This window comes from Berghia stephanieae, chromosome 3 (genome assembly GCF_034508935.2).
Source record: "Berghia stephanieae isolate SIO BIC M18660-M18661 chromosome 3, UCSD_Bste_1.3, whole genome shotgun sequence".
In the NCBI taxonomy this organism is placed as follows: domain Eukaryota; kingdom Metazoa; phylum Mollusca; class Gastropoda; order Nudibranchia; family Aeolidiidae; genus Berghia; species Berghia stephanieae.
In genome coordinates, this window is record NC_088362.1 from 28,477,740 (window position 1) to 28,502,739 (window position 25,000).

General features: G+C 36.1%; 1 protein-coding gene across 4 annotated transcripts in view; it reads left to right on the top strand.

Moving 5' to 3' along the window:
• The window catches only part of LOC144967487 (ras-like protein rasD), an 84,185-nt gene that overhangs the window by 57,817 nt on the left and 1,368 nt on the right, over window positions 1-25,000 (top strand). For 2 of the 4 annotated variants that reach the window (XM_078904800.1, XM_078904803.1), the window contains exons 2-7: window positions 4,366-4,438; window positions 5,313-5,993; window positions 13,167-13,223; window positions 21,100-21,173; window positions 23,296-23,423; window positions 24,464-24,584. In XM_078904800.1, coding sequence (XP_078760926.1) covers window positions 5,825-5,993; window positions 13,167-13,223; window positions 21,100-21,173; window positions 23,296-23,423; window positions 24,464-24,584 — 549 coding nt within the window. In that variant the 5' untranslated portion in view covers window positions 4,366-4,438; window positions 5,313-5,824. Of the gene's footprint in view, window positions 1-4,365; window positions 4,503-5,312; window positions 5,994-13,166; window positions 13,224-21,099; window positions 21,174-23,295; window positions 23,424-24,463; window positions 24,585-25,000 lie in introns of all 4 variants that reach the window. The other 2 variants (XM_078904802.1, XM_078904801.1) reach the window with 2 other exon arrangements.

The window sequence follows — 25,000 nt, forward strand, 5'->3', positions numbered from 1 at the left end:
TCAGGGAGAAAAGGCTCTAATAAAGACTTGGGTTAGAAGAGATCTTTTTTGGGGTCGTGGATAGCTCATACGGCAGAGTAGTCACGCTCTCCCCGGCCAGGCGGAGTTGTCGTACCAGTAAGATCGCGGGTTCGAGCCTCCATCGCCGCCGCGAAATTTTAAATCTTTATTGTCTTCTGGCACTTTCCTACTCACTTCATTTCTTTTTCCCCTTTATAGCAGTAAACCAACAGCTTTGAGTTGCTGTCTTGGACATAAAAACACGTCGCTCCAATATCATAATAACGTTTCCATATTTGGATAATCACGATTTAATAATCAATTTGTCCTCGATTGGTCTTCATCCAATCCTGCTAATGATGTCAAATTAACACCAATTTCCACGTCCAAATTAGAGTCCAATCCATTATTATCCAAATACAATAATAAGCAAGTTAACGGTTACGTTCCCAACCCACAGCGATCGACGAACGCGTAGATGAAAAGGCACGGAGTCTTAGAACAGATCTACAGTTTCTTCCATCCTCGTTCGTCGATCGCCGTAGGTTGGGAACGTGACCGTTAACTTGATAATAAATTTTGGCAACAAAAACAATTACATCATATCATGGTATCCTATATTATTTGTCAAAGAGTCTTAAAGCTGAGGCTTAGATTAAAACCATCTTTTCTTTTTGAAAAGTCAGGGAGAAGAGGGGGGCGGGGGTGGGGGGTGGGGGGGGGGGGGGGGGGGGGGGTTGTCATTCTATTCTACTAAGAGATGAATGTAAATTTTTTGGCCAAAATGAAAAAAGATTTTTTTTCAATGCACTATATTCGTATTCTAAAAAAAACAACAAAAAAAAACAAAAAAAAAACTAAACAACAACAACAACAAAAACCAAAAAAAAAACCAACAACAAAAACCAAAATAAAAAACAAATAATAAAACAAACCCCAACATATTTTTTTTCTTAAAATTGGCCAGAAAATTCGTCTTTTTTCAAATATATGGATGGATTCAATCAACCCTCATCTTGTCCAAAATCTGGTCGACGTCCCATGTTTACCAGTTTATTTTGACAAGACGAGGGTCATTTTAATCGATCGGTATTTGAAGGACGAGTTTTCTGGCCAAAATTTCAAAATTGTCTTCTTTTTGTTTTGCAGAGTACTGCAGTAGGTAGAATATAAAATTATGTGTTGCTGTGAAATTGCTGCAGCTGAACGTGATCAAGGGAGATAATTATCGAGGAAAATTCCAGTTATTACCGCTCCCACCACTGCTATTTTTGTTACATTGTTTTGTCCATGTTCCGACCCGGTCGGCCACTAATATAATCTGACCAAAATGAACTCCTATTGCCACAAACTTGCCAAAAAAAAAAAAAAAAAGAAAAAAAAAAGAAGACCAAAATAAAAAACAAACAAAATAAAGCAAAAGAAATAAAGACCTAAAACTCCCCCCCCCCCCCCAAAAAAAAAGAAATAAATAAATACCCCTCTTCCCCCCCCCCCCCCCAAATACACCCCCCCCCCCCCCCCCCCTCCCCAAATAACAAACAATAGACCCAACCTTTATTTTCAGTCTTGAGCAATATATTACGCAATATCCACTCACTAAATTATGTGCTAAAAGTACTTTACCCAGGGATCCATAGCCAAAAGCAATACTGGACGAACGAGACATGAAGCTAGCTAGGATTGGCGATATACAATTTTTTTTTGTGAGAGTTTTGTGAGGTTTGAGAGTTTTTGCCAAGATGAGGGTCGTTTAATGAAATCGATGGACATTAGAAACAGACCTAGCTACCCAATTACTCCTGGATGGACAAGGGGAAAGGGGGGTGGGGGGGGGGTGGTGTCAGAAACAAATTATCTCGACTGCATCAGTATCCATCTAGCAAACTGGAGTGTTACAGGAACGACGTGCACTTATTTGCAGGTCTGATAACCCAATTCCTCATGGGCTCATTGTTGTAATGGAAACCTAAAAAAAAATGACGCAAATATTGTCCATTACAACAATGTTAAACTAGGTCCATAATTGGGGTCGGATGTCAGACCTGTATATGTGTACACGTCGCCCGGGACCAACCTTGGTCCCTTTGCTGGTGAAGCCAGTGCTCTACCAACTGAGCTATCTGCCCTAGTAAATATTCTTATAATAACCATATTATGAATCAACGGGTGATAGAATTACCCTTAATTTAAAAATAGATTTCCAAGTTACTCACAGATCAATCTGTAAAAAATAGTTTTATATAAATTTAGATTTGCCAGTAATTCTGGGATCGATGGTAACAATAATAATAATAATAATAATAATAATAATAATAATAATAATAATAATAATAATAATAATAATAATAATAATAATAATAATGATGATGATGGTGATGATGGTGATGATGATGGTGATGATGATGATGATGATGATGATGATGATGATGATGATGATGATGATGATGATGATGATGATGATGATGATAATAATAATAATACATGGTATTTATATCGCGCATTTTCATCACACTGTGATGCTCAATGCACATTACAAATAAACATTATACAAAATTTACAAATAAAACGTATACCACAATGATATCAATAGCAGCAGTGTATGTTATATCGTATCATATCATGAAAATGTAACGGTAAAAAACGGTGCGGCTATGTGGTCTAGTGGTATGACACTCGCTTTCGGATCGGAAGGTCCTGGGTTCGAGCCTCGCTCGACGCATAGTTGAATCCTTGGAAAAGACTCTTTACTCACATTCGCTCACCGTACTCAGGTGTAAAATTAGTACCTGGCCGTTAACAGCGTTGTCTTTGTCCGAAAAATTGTAATATCGCCTAACAGGCGTCATGTCTCGTCCTACTACATGTTAAATGTTGCTGTTGACCAGGGACCCCTTGTAAAGCGCTTTGAGCACGTTAAGTGGATATTGCGCTATATAAAAGCTCAATTTAAATTTAAAAAGGTAGTGCTTTAACAACAATTTAAAACTATCTATCAATAGATTTTGAATCTCTTATCCTTCTGGGCAGCTCATTCCACACAAGGGGTCCAGTTTTGGTAAAGGAACGGCCGTCATAAAATCTATATTTATAATTATTTCTAAGAGTAAGCTTCGTTTTGTCAGTCGAGGATCGTAAATTATATCCTATTTGGTACATATATTACGAACAATGTAGTTAGGCGCTTCGTCATTTCGGCTTTTCAAAAACAAAACAGAGCAATCTTTAAAATGAAACATGGGCTGTACAGAACTGTTAACTCCCGACCCTATTTATTTTAAATATATAGATTCTAGTATCAGTTTTCTGGCCAAAACGTTGGAAAGGGCGTTTTGTGATTGTACACAATATAGTAAGGATAATGTAAGGATGGGTGGGGGCATGATAACGTCCACCCCTCTCATTGGAAAACCCTGTCATTTCTTAGTAATAAATACGTAATCGTTGAATAATGCTTTGAACGCGTTGAATAAAAATAAATACTCCCAAGCTCGTAGTGTTATTGGACACGATAAAAATAACTCAAATACAAAGAGATGAAGGAATCATGATGAAATGTCATATTAATTTACGGTTGCCTTTTTATTCGAAAGGTTGAAATAATTATTTCAACGACTTGTGGCTTTTACGGAAGTGTCAGGAGAATAAACAGAGAAGAGTTGGCACTTTCTTTCAAGGTTGTGAAAGTAGAAAATGGTATATTATTATTATTATTATTATTATTATTATTATTATTATTATTATTATTATTATTATTATTATTATTATTATTATTATTATTACTCACTCACACATTCAACCCTCTTCGTGCTGTAAGGTGTTTGATTGCAACATAACAGCAACTTTACCAACGTCTCATCTTTCTTTTAAACTATAAATTCAATGTTTAGCATTCTTGTGTCACTATGTGATCTTGTGGTATGATCGGAAGGTCCTGGGTTCGAGTCCCGCTCTGAGAAGCGCATAGTTGAGTCCTTGGAAATGGCTCTTTACTCAGACTATTTCACCGTAGTCAGGTGTAAAGTGAGTACCTGTAGGCTGTTAAAACCATTGTGTATGTCGGGAAAAAAAATTTGTATTATCGCCTAACAGACGTCATGTCTCGTCCTACATGTTGAACGTTACTGTTGACTAGCGACCCATTGTAAAGGGCTTTGATCACGTTAGGTGGTTATTGCACTATATTGATTTTAAAAATAAAACATACTATGTAATACCGTTTTGAGAAACGAGTCACATATTCTTATCTATAGGTCTTGTAAAGCGCTTTGAGCACGTTAAGTGGATATTGCTCTATATAAAAGCTCTAGCTCTAGTATTAACAGAAGGCTTCATATTTATTTTTCTTTCCTTTTTACATTTCAGGTGAACTTCAAATACAATAAGAGAGAAGCCATCACTTCAGAGACGTTCCATATGGCCAAGGGTTTCAGTTGCTGTTTGTTGATTTTAACTAGCAATTCAAAGGAAACTCTACCAATTTATCTTAAAGATCTGAACAAGTGTGTCTGAAAGGTGCCGTCAAAGCAAGAAAGAATAAAAAAAAAAAAATAAAAAAAATAAACATGCCAAAAAAATCAGTCCACCTCGACTGGGGATCGAACCTCAGACCTTCCCGGTCAGACGTGCTACCATTACACCACAGAGGCTCCCGAAAATTGGGATAATTTTAATACCTATATTCATCACAAGGGTACGCGTTTTTTGCGTTTTACGCTGTGAACCCTCGCTTGCGTCAAACAATTGGAATTAAAATTGTCCCAACTATCGGGAGCCTTTGTGGTGTTATGGTACCACGTCTGACCGATAATCAGAAGATCTGAGGTTCGATTCCCAGACGAGGTAGACTGATTTTTTGAGATGTATTTGAAAAATTGTATTTTTCTTTCTTGCTTTGTCTGGCACCTTTCATACACATTTGTTGAGATCTTTATCTCACACCGGTGCCTGCTCCCTAGTTTCTTAGCCAATAAATCTTGTAGTGTAAACAACGCAAGGGGCCTTAGAAAACCTTTTGATTACATTTGGCATGTGTGTGGTTGTGAAATTACGCGTTTTTCTGGTCTGTGAACATTCTAATGTATACATTACTTAGGATGCACAATAGAAATTGAATATAAACAAAGTTATAGATGTTATTGTAGTTGCAGTAGTAGTAGTAGTAGTAGTAGTAGTAGTAGTAGTAGTAGTAGTAGTAGTAGTAGTAGTAGTAGTAGTAGTAGTAGTAGATCTAATGAATGGATTTATTCTCCCGATCTGTATCTTAACACCATACTATTCAATACTAAAATACTATTTTATGACTCTTACAGTGAGACAATCAACATTTAATACTCGTGTCATTCCGAAATGAAGAGGATAAAGAGCTGAAGAGATGTTCGATTGATTTATCGCTTTATAGACTTCATGGAATTGTGAGAATAATCGGACACGTGAAAATAGAAACTGTGTGAATATTGATGGATGTTTTGTGATATTCAGATTAACATTCGTCAGTTATCGCTGACAATGCAAACTTAATTACTGCTTGTGGTTGTAATAAACAAACTTACCATGTTGGAAATATTGATAGGATGGGCCTCAGTATAACGTTTATCAGTTCTTGTTGCCAATGTATTCATAATAAATAATTGCATTTGTAATAGACAAACAAACCAAGGTCTTGTGTGACGTTTGATGCTGAAATAACAAAATGTTAATTATAATGTGATAAGAACCGATTACGTCACTGGCTGGCTGAAATCAGTACTGGCTGGCAGGAATTATCATATTATTGTCGTGTAGTGCCAATCCTAAATACTTGTCAATACGACTAATACGGACTATGAATATGAATAAGGATCAACAAATTTATTCCTTATCAAAGGAGAGTGTCACTCGGTTTCCTAGCAACGGAATGGAGGACAAAATAACACAAAAACATAATGGTAACAATGGGAGCAGTCGGGACATCAACATTGCCGTGCTTGGAGCCAAAGGGGTGGGAAAGTCGGGTAGGTGGTGTTAGAAGTTGTAGTGGTGTGTAGGTGTAGGTGGAGGTGGTGGTGATGATGATGATGATGATGATGATGATGATGATGATGATGGTGATGATGATGATGATGATGATGATGATGATGATGATGGTGGCGTTGATGGTGGTGGTGACGACGACGACGATGATGATATGATGATGAGGATGATGATGATGATGAGGAGGAGGAGGAGGATGATGATATGATGATAAGGATGATGATGATGACGCCTATCTATCTATCTATCTATCTATCTATCTATCTATCTATCTATCTATCTATCTATCTATCTATCTATCTATCTATCTATCTATCTTCTGTCTATCTATCTATCTATCTTTTTTATCTAACTATCACCATCTCTCTATCTATGTAACGGTCTAAGAATTATAATGATGCTACTACTACTACTACTACTACTACTACTACTACTACTACTACTACTACTACTACTACTACTACTACTACTACTACTACTACTACTACTACTACTACTACTACTACTACTACTACGACTACTACTACTACTACTACTACTAATAATAATAATAATAATAATAATAATGATAATAATAATAATAATAATAATAATAATAATAATAATAATAATAATAATAATAATAATAATAATAATAATAATAATAATAATAATAATAATAGTGTACATTTAGTATAACGCTTTCTATGCCATTGCATCTCAAAGCACCTTACAATAAAAATACAATACATTGAAGAATAATAAAATTATAAAACACAGGATAAGTTAACGAGACACATAATACATGATTGTAAAATAAGGCCTATGTGTAAAAGTATTTTTCGAATAAGAGTGTTTTAAGATACGCTTTGAGACTATCTATCTATCTATCTATCTATTAATCTCTCTCTCTCTCTCTCTCTCTCTCTCTCTCTCTCTCTCTCTTTCTCTCATATATATATATATATATATATATATATATATATATATATATATATATATATATATATATGAGACAGTTGGTGGGTACTTGAGAGTGCTCGATAATATTGATTAGAGCATATAAAATAAGTAAGAACACTAACATTATTCTGTCGAGACGATCGTTTCGATGGGTTTCCATCTCTTCGGTCGACAATAAGTCGTCCGTAGTGTACTTTTGAATATATATATATATATATATATATATATATATATATATATATATATATATATATATATATATTAAACATATCGATCTATCTTCCTATCTCCGCACTATGTATGACCACAGAAAGGCGAAATGAAAGCTTTAGCTTTACTTAAACTTAAACTCATAGCATCAATATAAGTTTAATGTGTTTTTCCCCCACTGAATTCAGAGACCTCAACAAGTTGTAAATACATTCTCACAGTTCTAAGTTGAGATAGTAACTGGTGTGTTGAATCAACACACGTGTTTTGTGTTATGAAACGCCCTTACTTTAACTCACTCAATCCTAGAGATTTCTGCTTTTCAAAATTGGAAAAAAAAATGTATTAAAAATGAGAATGTGGTCTAGTTTTATTCAACTATCATTAACATTTTTTTTAAAAACTAAAAACATTAGCTTTGTACTACGCCTATAATTTGTCTCAGAAAAATGTAATAAATAGGGACGGGTAAACTACGGATATAGTCGGTGTTAGGGTTGAATGAGTTGAGCTTTTATTCAGTGATAAGGTTGAACATTAAAAAAAAAAACCCTTCAACCCGAACATCAAAACATGCAGGTAACTGGTAGGTACCTTTTTGGACTTGAGTCGAATCGTCTCATGTTATGTCTTTGAAGTTTTCGGTATTTCTTTTGAGATTCTTTTCCCTCAGATCCTTTGAAATCGTAAACCATGTTTACCCCAAAATTAACTTCGCTATGAGTATGTAGTCTAGTGGTATGACGCTCGCTTTCGGATAGGAAGGTTCTGGGTTCGAACGTCGCTCGTCGCATAGTTGAGTCCTTGGAAAAGGCTCTTTACTCACATTCTCTCACCGTATTCAGGTGTAAAGTGAATGAGTACTTGGTTGTTAACAGCGTTGTCTCTGTGGGAAAAAAATTGTAATATCGCCTAACAGGCGTCATGTCTCGTTCTACATGTTGCGTGTCGCTGTTGACTTGGGACCCCTTGTAAAGCGCGTTGAGCACGTTTAGTGGATATTGCGCTCAGCTCTTTGGTATTGCTTTTAGACAGCCGTTTTCATAATAAATTCTCACTACATTATTATATCAATCTTACTATAAACGATCAACATTATATATATATATATATATATATATATATATATATATATATAGTTTGTGGGTAGGTACACTATATCCGGCTGGCGGATGATGCGAGTATTTTACTTAAACGCATACATCAATATGGACTTCATGGAAGCGCATTGAGCATGGTGAATTATTGGAAATGTGCCTCCATTTATTTCTAAAAACATATTACTCACTAATTCAATTCTCGCGCATTCGTGAGTCGGATTAATTCTGTCATGCCAACACAGCAATACCGTGTCGGAACGCACCTTTTTAAGTGCCACAGTATGGAACGATAATGTGATAATTTACCAGATTGACTAATTGACACCAGATTGTATTTTATATAACGTAAACAAAATCGTAACTCGTGAGTTAGTTTTGGAAGACTGTGTTAGAATTTAAGAACTGAACCATCTATTCCAGAGAGATGTGTGATGGGGCGGGTGAGTTTTGGGGGTGGGAAGGGGGGGGGGGGCGAGGGCAAGATGGCCGATAGCATCAGACTTGTACTAGCAGACCCAGGTTCAAATCCTATTCGTTTCTTTGAGCAAGATACGGAGTCCTAACAACTGCTTACTTTGCCTAGCACCACTGCTTTCTCCATTCCTTTAAAAGGCCGCAAACACGGGCATACACCATCATCGATTTGATGTTTAAGTTAAAAGAAAAAAATACACACACACAACTACCCCCCCCCCCCCCCCAAAAAAAAAAAAACAAAAAACAAAAAAAAAAACAAACAAAAAAAAAACAACAAACCCAAACAGATAAACAACGAAACAAAAGAAATAAACAATGATTCGTAGGCGGTCCCGATAGCTCAGTTGGTAGAGCATTCGCTTCACACGTAAAGGGACCGAGATCGATCCCGGGTGCAGTCTAGATTTTTTTTCTTCTGGCCCCTCTATCCACTCAGGAGAGATTGGGTATCTGTGTGTGTAAGATCTGGCGGAAAGTAATTTGCGATAGACTAGCGTCCTATCTAATGGGTAGCAAGCAATTGGGCCTCATGGTTCTGAAGGAGTAATATGTAGGTTACAAGGTCGATTAAGCATCATTTGATAATAACAAGGATTCCTCTATTATTCTTACAAATGATGATATTTAAATCAAATCATCACTAAGTTCTCATAAATAATGGAATATTATTGCTTTGCTATTAGTATAAACATAATTTTTGGGAGCTCTACACAGCACTACAAATAATAAAATTACAAAGTTGTGTTTTACGTCACTACAGTACTGACGTGCTCTGGAAAAACACATATTTAGAAATTTGGTCAGAAAACTCGTCCTTCAAATATCGATCAATTTCAATGACCCTCTTCTTAGCAAAAGCTTTCAAACCTGGGACTTCTGGCTACTCAGATTCTCATCTAGGTGGAGACGATATTTAATGACTTTCAACTCTTCCACTTTTATCATTTATTCCCTTTTTTTGTTACAAACTGTTAACTTTTTGCATTTAGCATATTTTAATAAATATTCCCATACTATCATATTTTGAACCTCAAAGAGTTTTAAAATATAAAAAATCATACTGATTGGCAAGCCAAAAAATTGTCAAATTAACCCAAATTTAAAAATGAAAAGAAAATAAGAAAGAAAGAGAAAATATGTCTTAAAACCCGTTCAAAACAAGTTACCAAGTACGTAATAAACTCAATGAAATTGTATACTATATATTATCATTCGTGGTTACATTACCATTTCATAACTTCCTGCTTTGCCACAGTTTTCATTATCAGTCAAGTATTGCTGCTGTGCGCGCTCAACCAAAAACCAAAACCAAAATAAAACAAAAACTCACGGCATTCGCTAGTCGTGTACACAGTAGCCATCGTTATGTTATATAGCTAGTACGCGCTTGGTTAAGAAGCTCATAACATTGCCATCCGGAAGTATAACGGACCAACACACAAAACTGTGTGTATCCATGAACGTTTATAGTCAGGTTAATACAGTTCAGTGAGCATTACTCATAAACGCGGATGTCCAAAAACAATAACAAAGACCTGAGTGACGTCATCTTCGAACTATCTATATATAGAATGCGCTTGGCCAAGGAGTTCACAACATTGCCATCCGGAAGTATAACGGACCAACACACCACTCTGTGTAACCATAAACTTTTATAGTCTGGTTAATACAGTGTAGTGAGAACAACTCACAAACGCGGATGGCAAAAACAATAACAAAGGCCTGAGTGACGTCATCTTCGAACTATCTATAGCCTGACACTGAAATCCAAAAGGACTGGCAGTTTGACGTCATTAATTGGTTGTTTTTGCACCGCCTAGTGAGTTGTTGTTAGTAGAGCTCATGGAAACAAGTCATTTCATTGGTTGAACTATTGAATACAACTCACGATTTGTTTTCTTTTGTGGCAAAAGACTCGCATTTTGACGTCATTTTCTTGGTCAGTGTCAGGCCATAACTTTACGAAGGGCCACGGTACCACACACAAAGCTATGTGTAACCTTGAACGCTTATAGATAGTTCGAAGATGACGTCACTCAGGTCTTTGTTATTGTTTTTTGCCATCCGCGTTTATGAGTAATGCTCACTGAACTGTATTAACCCGGCTATAAACGTTCATGGATACACACAGTTTTATGTGTTGGTCCGTTATACTTCCGGATGGCAATGTTATGAGTTTCTTAGCCAAGCGCATACGCATACTATCTATAGTCTGATAGAATTTAGTGAGAAGAACTCATAAAAGGACTGGCTAAAAACAATAACAAAGAGCTGACTAACGTCAACATCGTTCCTTATATATATATATATATATATATATATATATTATATATATATATATATATAAATTATCGTTCGTGTCCATATCACGTTTACATAAATGCCTGCCATGCTACAGTTTACATTATCAGTTAAGTACAAATAAATTGCCGTGCTGTATCAAAGCCATCTCGATAGTTACCACCATTATCTCATTCAGACATGTCTACTATTACAATAAAATCGTAGAATTTCGGAAATTTTAGGTGCAATTTCAGAACTTTATGAGCATCTCTAAGTCAGTAAAAAATAACTTTCGATGAAAGTTGATGGCAGAGTACATAATTATAAGGATTTTGAAGTGCTATTTAATCCCTGTTAGGGTAAATTGTTAATTTTTGTTTCCTCTAACAGGGTGTCAACAAAGTTTGGGTACTTGTCGTACTTAACCATCTATTTTTATTTATTCATTTATGCTATCAAAGAGTGTGTAGGGTAACGTAGTTACCAAGAGCTCTCACTTCTCTTAACCGCAATGCTATTGTCGCGTGCCAGGCGAGACAGCGAGGTGGGTGTGCTCCGCGTGTATCATGCGCGCTGGGCTTACTGATACAATGAAGAAAATACGAGTAGAAGACGGAAAATGCGTGGCTTCACCAAAAGCGGGAAGTGAGAGCTCTTGGCAACATAACAATCGTTACCTACACGCTCTTTGATGCTATAGACTGTGGAGATTGGTTGAATGATACTTTTCTTCATTGAAGAAGAGGTCATGTATAGTTAAAATACTATTCATTTACATCCCAATCGAATAAGATTTTTAAAGAGGATTTTGTACTTTTACCATGTATCCAGACTTTATGGACAGCGACTAATAAAATTAATTAAAATTGAGCTTTTCTATGGCGCAATATCCACTAAACATGCTCAAAGAACTTTACAAGGGGTCCCTGACCAACAGCAATACTAACATTTAGAACGGGACATGACGCCTGATATTACATTTTTTTTCGGACAGAGACAACGCTGTTAACGGCCAGGTACTCATTTTACACCGGAGTACGGTGAGATAATGTGAGTGAAGAGCCTCAACTACAGGCCGAGCGAGGGTCGAAACCAGGACATTCCTATCCGAAATTGAGTGTCATAGCACCAGACCACATAGCCTCACTACATTATCTATCTCCTGAAAATTAAACAAAACAAAAATTCAGTTAGGCATATCTGTTTTATTTCTCCAAACCTGTCTTTTGCGAATAACCTTTGAACCTTGAGCGCAAGTATATAAACAGAAATTTAAATATGATCTGGTTGTGCTGGGCCTTTTATGTTACAAAATCTAAACAATTTTTTAAGAGGAGAAATAAGTTTGAAGTAAATAAAATGAGTTTTAGTATGTGCAGAGTGGCACTTTGAATTGTAATGCGTCATATTGGGAGGAAGACGATGACTACAGATATTATGGTGACGTTGATGGTGATGGTGACGATGATGATGGTTGTGATGAAAGCATTGGTGATGTTGTTGTTGTTGTGGTTGATAATGATGATGATCATGATGATAGTGATGACGATGACGATAGTGATGATGATATTATTATTATTATTATTATTATTATTATTATTATTATTATTATTATTATTATTATTATTATTATTATTATGTCATTATTATTATCATTATTATCATTATAATTATCCTGATTATATTATTATTATTATTATTATATTATTATTATTATTATTATTATTATTATTATTATTATTATTATTATTATTCATTATCATATTATCATTATTATCATTATTATTATTATTATTATTATTATTATTATTATTATTATTATTATTATTATTATTATTAATAGTGGTAGTGGTAGTAGTAGTAGTAGTAGTAGTAGTAGTAGTAGTAGTAGTAGTAGTATGATAAGATGATGATGATGATGATGATGATGATGATGATGATGATGATGATGATAATGATGATGATGATGATGATGATGATGATGATGGTGACGACGATGACGACGACAATGATGATGATGATGATGATAATGATGATGACGATGATGATGATGACGACGTCGACGACGACGATGATGATGATACACCACCCACCCCCCCCCCCCCCCAACCAGTCTTGAATTTGTTCCTTTTCCTTCCACAGCCATGATCGTTCGGTTTCTGACGGGTCGATTTATCGGAGACTATGACCCTGATATGGGTAAGTGTGAATGCTACACACAATGAAATATATATGTAGTATGAAAAGATGTCTTATTGAATTTTCAGAACAGAAGAGTTACGATGTTTCTGACTTACCTCTAATCACCATTTGATACCCATCGTCTCAAAACTAATTTTGTTGGTGTCGTATTATTGATTCTGGAGGAAAAAAAACGATTAAGGGTATAAATGAATTTTTTTTTAAATATTAAAGCTTTGAACATTTCGTTCCATGTTGTAACGTGCCAGACGCAGCCAACCAACCTTTTAAAAAATTGACGAAAAGATTTATCATATTTTCCACCAATATTTACGCTCATTTTCTCATATTTTTCCCCTCAAAAATTATATTTTTAAATTATCTACTGCAACCATCCAAAATTTCAAATTTCAAATTTAACATTCGTTGAATCTATAGGGAATGAGATAAGCGGAAGAGTAGCGTCCCTTGATTGGACGTCACCTTACAGAGAGAACGTCGATTTGGTTTTGAAGTGTCTCAAGCCGCTTTCACCGGAAGCGAGGACGAGAGACGCATGCGCACAACCAACATGACGTTCTCTCTCTAATAACTTTTCCGCCGGTAACGTCATAGACTATGGGGGACGTCCAATCAAGGGACGCTACTCTTCCGCTAATCTCATTCCCTATTGATTCTTATCAAGATGGTAGAAAGTAGGAAAATCCTGTAATTCCTATGACAATCATCTGTCTGGCTATTCTGATTTACATCTAGGTGGAGACGATAATATTAAATTCCCTTCAACTATTCTTCCACTTTTATCATGTATTCCCTTTTTTGTTGACTTTTTGCATTTATCGGGTGATTGACCTTTTGTTAAAAGTGTTTCATTCGATAGGATAAATATGAAGAAAAAAAATGAAATGTTGGATTTATGCACTTATGAAAGTGCATAAGTGCACAAACCCAACATTTCGTTTAAAAAAAAAATTGACATTCGCTTTACTTTGAAATAAGAAGCTTGAACTGGCGGGTCAGATTAAATAGATTTCAAACTTTAACTTTATATCATCATCTTCGTCGTAGTCATCATCATCATCATCATAATCATCATCATCATCATCATCATCGTCGTCGTCATCATCGTCGCCGTCATCATCGTCATTGTCATCATCGTCGTCGTAGTCATCATCATCATCATCATCATCATCATCATCATCATCATCATCATCATCATCATCATCATCAGCGTCGCCGTCGTCATTATTATCGTCGGCATCATCATCATCATCATCATCATCATCATCAGCGTCGCCGTCGTCATCATCATCATCATCATCATCATCATCATCATCATCATCATCATCATCATCATCTCATACGGAATAGTTTAATAGATCTGAAGTAAAGCAGATGCCAGAGTTGCCAAGGTAATAATACAAGACAAAGAGTTATTGTTCACGAAAGTAGCTGTGGATCCCAGCAGCATCGATTCGATTCGAGTTCAGACTCGTAATCGAATTTTGGGCAACTGGGTCTTCCCGACATGTACCCTGATTAACTCGTTAAGTACCGCATTCTGGGAAAAAAAACAAAACACGGATTTAAAAATTTGGCCAGAAAACTCGTCCTTCAAACACACATCGATCGATTTAGATGATTACCCTCATCATGGCAACTACTCTCAAACCTGGGACTAAGAAAGACCTCACGAGGTCCCAGGTTTGTGACACCTCCCCCCCCCCCTAAGAAAAAACCCTCGGACACTGCAGGCAAAAAAAAACAAACAGAATAATAAAAAAGCAAACAAGATAAACAAACAGATCCCAAACAAATGAAATAAGCAAGAGCCACTAACAAACAAGTAACCAAAAGCAAATCAAACGACCCCCCCCCCCCCCCCCAGCCTCCCCCCGATACACAATCACACACACAAATGATAAACGAGAAAAAAACCACAATAAAAATCCCCCGAATCCCCCCCCCCCCCCCTCCCCTCCCCATTGTTTTCTTCTTCAAAATCAAGTGTTGAGGATTTCGACTTTTAAGCGCTGCGCATTAAAACAATTATTTTTCGAGCCAGACCTGTTCAACAGATTTATTAATCGAAACCATTAGTTGAAGTGTTTTTGGCAATGCGTTCCCGTACACAGTAAACTTTCGTACTCAGGAAAAACACATATTTAAAAATTTGGCCAGAAAACTCGGTCTTCAAATATTAACGATCGATTTCAATGTCTTTCATCTTGGCAACAAAACTCTCAATTCTGGTACCTTGCGATGTCCCAGGTTTGAGATTTTTTGCCAAGGTGAGGGTCATTTAAATCGATCAATCTTTGAATCTAAAGGACGAGTTTTCTGGCCAATTATTTTTAATGCACATTTTTTTTATCATCAGAACGACAGTTAAGTTCTTGAAATAAAGCGAATAAGTCTAGTAAAAGTTTTTTTCTTCATATTTTACTTTTTAACTTTTCTAATTCAAATCAAGCAATTCTTTCGTTTTCTTATCGGCCTGATGGTTTTTGGTGATACAAGTCATTATCAATGCATGAGAACGAGCTGTTTCAATTTTACAACTTGGTTTGTTTTGATAATTTTCACATCATTTAAAAATTCTACTCGATTCTGCGAGTTATAAATAAATTATAAATAGCTAGATAGATGCCATTCCAAAATATTCGCCACGTTTTCCTATTTCGAGATTCTCCCTAGTTTCATAATTTGATATTTCCTGTTTGGTTTTCTTCTCCTTTCATGTTTTTGGTGATAATATTATCGTTCTGTGGCTTTTCTAATCATATTTTATTTTGATGATGAAATCAATTTCATAACTATATAACATACCGTGTAAAATGGTATTGCGTCAGGTTGATTTACATGATGGTGGTGGTGATGATGATGATGATGATGATGATGATGATGATGATGATGATGATGATGATGATGGTGAAGGTGATGATGATGATGATGATGATGATGATGATGATGATGATGATGATGATGATGGTGAAGGTGATGGTGATGATGATGATGATGATGATTGGGTGATGATGATGATGATGATGGTGAAGTGATGATGATGATGATGATGATGATGATGATGATGATGATGATGATGATGATGATGATGATGACGATGATGATGATGAGGTGGAGGAGGAAGAGGAGTAGGAGGATTAGGATGATGGTGATGATAATGATGATGATGATGATGATGATGATGATGATGATGATGATGATGATGATGATGATGATAAAAATGACGATGACAATTAAAATGATAACAAAGATAACGAGTACACATTGTCGGCAATGTTGATCAGAATGATGGTACTGTAGCTATTATAGATCAATCACTTTTACAAAAGATTAGATTAAAGGTGTCTCATTAAAAAATCATTTCATGATAAAGCTAAGATGTTACCCCCGTTCTCGATAAGGCCGCTTGGTGCGGAAAAATTAGATTTGACATTTTGATACTAAGCTGCCAGAAAATGTGGATTGTAAATAGTAATAAACAAAAATAAATAATATAACAGCTTTAATTAAGAAAAGAACAAAATACAATCATGGAACGTTTCGGGCTCAAAACCTTCCTTCAGCTAAAAAAAAACAGCAACAAAAAAAACAAGAAAAATATTTTGAAAAAATAAAAACCTGAGCTTTTTTATATATCGCAATATCCACTAAACGTGCTCAAATCGCTTTACAATGGGTTTCTGGCTAATAGTAGTGCTGAGCGGTACCGGTACTGAGTACCGGTAATACCGGTAGCAGCCTTACCGATAATGTATCGACACTAAGCAGCCCAGTATCGATACTCCGACACAACACTAATTCTGCAGTATGTGCAGATTATCGTAATGGAAAAATAATAAACAACATATGACTTAAACAAAAACTAAGTGGAAACATTGAATTAAAAGAGAACAAAAAAAAAAAATGAAAAATGAAAAAAAAAAAAAAAAAAACAGAAACAAAACAAAACAAGAAAAACAAAAAACACAACAGAGCTCTCCAAACTCTGCATTGTCGATAACAAATCATCGGCAATGAGAATTATCATCGGGTATTACCGGTACCGGTGCCGGTCTCGAGAACAGCGATACTGGCCAAGGATTACCGGTAATTTATCGACAACGAGAAGAGTTGGTACCGCTCGGCACTTGCTAATAGCAACACATAACATGAAGGTGATATCACAATTGTTGTTTTCGGACAGAGACAACGCTGTTAACGGTCGGGTACTCATTTTTACACCTGAGTACGGTGAGATAATGTGAGTAAAGAGCCTTTTCCAAGGACTCAACTATGGGCCAAAATAGGCTCGAACCCAAAACCTTCCGATCCGAAAGCGAGTGTCATACTACTAGTTGCATAGAAGATACATATTTTTACCTTTAGAATGTGAGACTTTCATTCAATCAAGATACCTCCTGTGAGATTACAAATTAAATCAAGTTAAAAACGTTTTACATTTTTTTAAAGAACAAAACTATATTATCACATTCAAGAGGGAAAGAGCACTGGTTGGAACAATTTTTTTCTTTTTTTCAGACCATTCTTCACATTTTTTTCTATGACATTTATAATGCTTGTATTTGTGTATGTGTGTGGGCACATGTGTGTAAGTAAGCATGTGTGTGAGTGTGTGTGTGTATGTAAGTGTGTGTAAAGGTGGCTATGGGTGTGTGCAAACTGAATCTAACATGGCAATCCTACCGCTAAGTCATCGACACCACCGACATAGAATCTCGGAATCACAGAGAAGGAAACAATTTAAAATGATAATAATTAGCGTTGTTTGGTTCCTTGGTATATATCATGTCGGGATCATTGGCATAGCTGTCGTGTTCTGACTAAACACATTTTAAATATTTTGGTCAGAAAATTATTCTTCAGTCCTCATCTCACAGTGGGTATGGGACAGCTTGGCTCAGAGGTAGGGTCTTTGCTTCGTACCCGAAAATTACTGAGTTCGACTCCCCATCGCGCTGTGTGGCCTTGAGCAAGTCACCTGGCCTTAGTTCACTTTGCGGCGCTGCACTGCGGCTGACGCCTGGGTTATTCTAATCTTCCCTTGGAATAGATCCTAAAGAAAAATGTCCCCTATGGGATGAATAAAGGGAATTTATCATTTATAAGTCCCAAGTTTGAGAGTTTTATCAATTTAATCGATTGATATTTGGAGGTCGAGTTTTCTCATCAAAAGTTTAAAGATGTGTTTTTTCGGAGATCCGCTGAAAAGAACCGTGTGACTTGACGTTTTGTTTTCTTTAAGTTATGTAACTTGTTTTGGTTTATTTATCTCATTTGAGGTAGTAGTTTGGTATTGCCGCATAGCCTTGTTTCGTATCCCGAAAGGACCTGAGTTGAAACGTAGCTATCGTTAACATAATATAGATAGTATGCTCTTGGCTAGGAAGCTCATAACATTGCCATCCGGAAGTATAACGGACCAACACACAAAACATTGTGTAATCATGAACTTTTATAGTCTGGTTAATACAGTTTAGTGAGAATCACTCACAAACGCGGATGGCAAAATACAATAACAAAGGCTTGAGTGACGTCATCTTCGAACTATCTATAGATAGTTCGAAGTTGACGTCACTCAGGTCTTTGTTATTGTTTTTTTTTTTTTTTTTTTTTGCCATCCGCGTTTGTGAGTTATTCTCACTAAACTATATTAACCTGACTATAAACGTTCATGGTTACACACAGTTTTGTGTGTTGATCCGTTATACTTCCGGATGGCAATGTTATGAGCTTCTTAGCCAAGCGCATACTATCTATAGCCTGACACTAGAACCCTCTAGGACTTACAGTTTGACGACATTTTTTAGGTTTGTGCAGCACCTAGTTAATTGTCGTTAGTAGAGCTCAAGGAAACGAGCGATCCCATTGGTTGAACTCTTGAATAAAATTCACGGTCTATTCACTTTTGTGGCCAAAGACTTGTCCTTTGACGTCATGTTTTGGTCAGTGTCAGGCTATAGATAGAATGACGTTGACGTCACTCGGGTCTTTGTTATTGTTTTTGCCATCCTTGTTTATGAGTATTTCTCACTAAACTGTATTAACCGGACTATAAATGTTCATGGTTAAACATAGTTTTGTGTGTTGGTCCATTATACTTCCGGATGGCAATGTTGTGAACTTCTTAGACAAGCGCATACTGTCTATAAGCTAACGATGGCTACGGTTGAAATCACTCCTGCATTTTGTAATCTTGAGTAAGTTACTTCGCATGAGCTCACTTTGCAGCGCTGAACTGCGGTTTAAGAGAATTTTATTTGTTATTTTGAAATTCATTTTGCTTTATCTTGTTATATTTATTTCATTGTAAATAAAAGATTAAGATTGTGACATTTTCATTTAGTGGAATTTCTCTCAACTGTCCATAAAGACCATTGGCCTTTTTGGGGGATCTAAATAGACTTCAACTGTCGTGACGTCACTTCCCTCGTAATGACACATAGCAACTTGTAACTGGTTCTAAACTATCGGAACAATGGCGGACGCCCTTATGAAATTCTTCTCCGACGAGCATAAAAGTGTAACCAGAGGAGAAAAAATTATAAATCTGATCATGTTTTGACTTTTATACATTCTGATCACATGACATGTGAAAAAGTTCTAGCCAGCATGAAGGATAAAAAGTACCGATTTTCTTTGTTTAGAACCAAGCTGCTGGTTGCTGGGCGGACGTGACATCATATTATTGAATCCTATTTAAGCTCATACGTTATGTGAGTCGATCGCACCAACATCACCAATATCCATTTGCCTATAGATAGAATGAACATGACGTCACTCAGGTCTTTGTCATTGCTTTTTGCCATCCACGTCTATGAGTAATTCTCACTAAACTGTATTATTATACGACCAAGGTTACACATAGTTTTGTGTATTGGTCCGTTATACTTCCGGATGGCAATGCTGTGAGTTTCTTAGCCAAGCGCATACTCTCTATCAAAGGCGCATGATTGTCTTTAGTCTACCAGATGAAATGACAATAGTATGATTTTAACAAAGTAAAAAAAAATTGTTCAATATTCTTTTTGGAAAACTCGATTACACTTAAGAATAATATCTCTCAATGTAGATTGTCAATAATTTGTAGTTTGAAAATCATGCTCTAACAGCACAATCAGAAGACATGCTTGTGAGCGCAAATAATCGTGGTCAGTAATATTGGCAAGCAAATTAAATGCTTCGAACGATACCAAGTCCGTGAAACTAAACGATACCAAAAATGTATGTACGTACAAGCGAGAGAAAGAGTTGAAAAAGGCAGTCATCTTATTTCAACATTTTAATTATTGAAGTCTATCCTCACCCACCCCGCAACAGGTTTAGAATATTGATTATGACACTTATTTATATATTCGATATTTAATACTCAATATGATCAATAATTAACAATGAAAGTTGTATGATTTTGATCCATGATGATGATGATGATGATGATCATCATCATCATCATCATCATCATCATGATAATACTCTTCAACAGTCGTAACGTCACGCACTTCCTTCCTAATGACGCATGGTAACTTAGTAACACTGGCTCTAAACTATCGGAACAATGGCGGACGCCCGTATGAAATATATCTCTGGCGAGCATAAAAGCGTATCCAGAGGGGGGAAAAAATATAAATTTGATAATGTTTTGACTTTTACACATTCGGATCACAAGGCATATGAAAAGTTCTAACCAGCATGAAGAATGAAAAATAATGATTTTCTTTGTTTAGAACCAAGATGGCCGCCGTTGCCGGGCGGCGTGACATCAGACTACTGAATCCTATTACAAGGATGATAATTCTCATTCAAAGATCATTGAAAACTACTTATTTAAACTCCGTGTATAAAGACATTATTTTTTTACACAATATCATTCCAGAGGCAATCTTCAGCAACAACGTGTCCTTGGATGGCAAACATTACTGTGTTCACATCATGGATACTGTCAGCCATGTAAGTAAAGTCGTATGTGTGTGTGTGTGTGTGTGTGTGTAGTATATATATATATATATATATATATATATATATAATAATAAATATATATAATACAATATATAACAAACTAATATAATATAAATATGTAGATTTAATATATATAATATAATATATATAATATAATAATAAATATAATATAATATAATATAATAAATATAATAATATATATAATATAATATAATATAATATAATATAATATAATATAATATATAATATAATAATAATATAATATAATATAATATAATATAATATAATATAATATTGCCAAACGGAAACATAACGCACCTATACACACACAACTATGTGTAACCTTGAACATTTATAGTCTGGTTAATACAGTTTAGTGAAAATTACTCCTAAACGTGGATGGCTATAAAAAATGTAAAACCAATAACAAAGACCTGAGTGACGTCATCTTCATTCTATCTATAGATAGAATGAAGTTGGCGTCACTCGGGTCGTTGTTATTGTTTTTTGCCATCCACGTTTATGAGTAATTCTCACTTAACTGTATTATCCAGACAATCAAAGTTCATGGTTACACATAGTTTTATGTGTTGGTCCCTTATACTTCCGGATGGCAATGTTGTGAGCTTCTTAGCCAAGCGCATACTGTCTATAGAAGAGTTGCGTGTTCAATAGTTTGTGAATGAGTTCCATCCGGTTTCGATGCCGTGAATTGGACGATTAGCACTTCCTCCCCATTATAAGATGATGAGAGAGGGATAATAGGCTTCAACGGTCGTGACGTCACTTCCCTCGTAATGACAAATAATAACTATCGGAACAATGGCGGACGCCCTTATGATATACATTTCCGACGAGCATAAAAGCGTATCCAGAGGAGAAAAACGTTTTATAAATCTGATCATGTTTTGATTTTTATACATTTTGATCACATGACATGTGAAAAGGTTCTAGCCAGCATGAAGAATAAAAAGTACAGTTGTTTTTTAAAACACAGTATATGCAATGTTAACCAAAAAGCACATACTTTGTTCTTTAATAAAACGGCAGTATAGATAGTAATTGTTTTTCTGCCATCCACGTTTATGAGTAATTCTCACTTAATTGAATTTATCCAAACTATAAAAGTTCATGGTTACACATTCTGTGTGTTCGTCCGTTATACAATGTTGTGAGCTTCTTAGCCAAGCGCATACTATCTATATCTGAAAAGTTCTGTATTAAACAAAGCAAGGGCAAAAAAACCCATCCCACGTGTTTGTTGTTTATTTATATGTTTATGCTTATGCATTTTTAAAGAACCCAAAAATAATTAAGTTTTCATATGGATAGTATGCGCTTAGCTAAGAAGCTCATAACATTGCCATCCGGAAGTATAACGGACCAACACACAAAACTGTCTGTAACCATGAACCTTTATAGTCTGATTAATACAGTTTGGTGAGAATTACTCATAAACGCGGATGGCAAAAAACAATAACAAAGGCCCGAGTGACGTCAACTGCATACTATCTATAGGGCTCAAAGCCATTTACAAGGGGTCCCTGACCAAACCGCAACACGTGACATGTAGAACGAGACATGACGCCTGTTAGGCGATCTTACAATTTAATTTCAGACAGAGGCAACGCTGTTAACAGTCAGGTACTCATTTTACACCGGAGTACGGTGAGAGAATTTGAGTAAAGAGCCTTTTCCAATGACTCAACTATTCGCCGAGCGAGGCTCGAACCCAGGACCTTCGGATCCGAAAGCGAGTGTCCTACCACAGGACCACATGAGTAATTTAGTTCATAATAGTTTATTAAAATGTGTTTGGGATCTTTGATTGTTTCATTCGACAATGTATGCTCTCTGGAACTGTTTAATAGACTATAATATGTGTGTCTTTGTGTGCGTGTGTATGTGTGTGTGTGTGTGTATGCGCGCAAGTCTGTGTGCAATCTAGATACATTACTTCCTATTATGATTGATCAAGCAACTTCGTGTGGTCCTTGTTTATAACGAATAAATTTAAAAATTAGATGATATCTAACTTAAAATTAGCGTATTTAAATCTAAATTAAACACTGGTTTATCATTCATTCTTTTCAATCTGATTTTTACTTTGCAGCTCTCTTGTCACGAAGTTAAAGAAGACCCAGTGACGTGGGCAGACGGCTTTCTATTGGTCTATTCTCTGACTGACGTCACAAGCTACAAAAGAGTTCAAGATCTCGTCCATAGTCTCAGGAAGGCCAGGTAAACAAAAATGGAACATTTATTTAGTACATTTCCAATGATTCACCATGCTCAAAGCGCTTGATAGTAATTCATTTATTCCCCCAGTATTAATAAAATAAATAAATAGATAAATAAATAAATAAATAAAAGAAAGTGTTGAGTGTTGAGAATTAATTGTGTGCGATATGTGGTCTAGCGGTATAATACTCGCTTTCGGGTCGGAAGGTCCTGGGTTCGAGCCTCGCTCGGAGTATAGTTGAGTCCTTTGAAAAGGCTCTTTACTCACATTCTCTCAGGTTGGTAGTACTCAGGTGTAATATGAGTACCTGGCCGTTAACAGCGTTGTATCTGTCCGAAAAATATTGTAATATCGCCTATCAGGAGTCATGCCCCGTCCTATAGGTTAAGTGTTGCTGTTGGTCAGGGACCCCTTGAAAATCTCTTTGAGCAATTTTAGTGGATATTGCGCTATATAAAAGCTCAATTTCTGGTTAAAAAGATGTTATACAAGTTGTAGTTCTCCGTCGGAAAAAATAAATTTAACATCGCATAACAGGCGTCATGTCTCTCCTACGTGTTAAGTTTTACTGTTGGTCAGGGTACTAACTGTTGGTTAGTGGGTATTGCGCTATATAAAAGCTCAATTTTTAGGTAGACTTCTTTTAGATCCCTTTTTTAACATTCATTCGTTATTTTAAAATAAAAAAATGAGCCTTTATATTGCGCAATATCCACTAAACGTACTCAAAGCGCTTTACAAGGGGTCCCTGGCCAACAGCAACATTTAACATGTAGGACGGGACATGACGCCTGTAAGGCGGCATTACAATTTTTTTCGGACAAAGACAACGCTGCTCACGGCCAGGTACTCATTTTACACCTGCGTACGGTGAGATAATGTGAGTAAAGAGCCTTCTCCAAGGACTCAACTATGCGCCGATCGAGGCTCGAACCCAGGACCTTCCGATCCGAAAGAGAGTGTCCTACCACTTGACCACATAGCCGCACGTTCTTCTTTTTTTTAAATTTTCTTAACACATTTTTCCATTTCCTTTTAGAGATGATGAGCGAGTTCCAATAGCCGTGGCTGCAAATAAAAGTGATCTTGTCCACTTTCGGGCGGTCAGTGCAGTGGACAGCGAAACCTGGGCCAAAGACCAAGGATGTCCATTTAATGAGGTTAGTCAAGCGCAGATCTGCTGCCGACTTGAAGTGTCCAAAAATTCCAAGGGGAAGAAAGAAAAATTCACTTTAAATAGCTTTAGAAATAAATGATTTCCCCTCGGCTTGATCCAAAAATGCTCCGAAGTCTTGAATATAGATAGTATGCAGATGACGTCACTCAGGCCTTTGTTATTGTTTTTGCCATCCGCGTGTGTGAGTTGTTCTCACTAAACAGTTTTAACGAGACTATAAAAGTTCATGGTTACACAGAGTTTGTGTGTTGGTCCGTTATACTTCCGGATGGCAATGTTGTGAACTCCTTGGCCAAGCGCATTCTATCTATAGGTTCTAAGAAAATAAAACTTTCCTTTTCAACAAGATTTATTGGGTCCAAGAGTGTGTTTGTAGTTACTGTAGCTGGAGACAAAAAT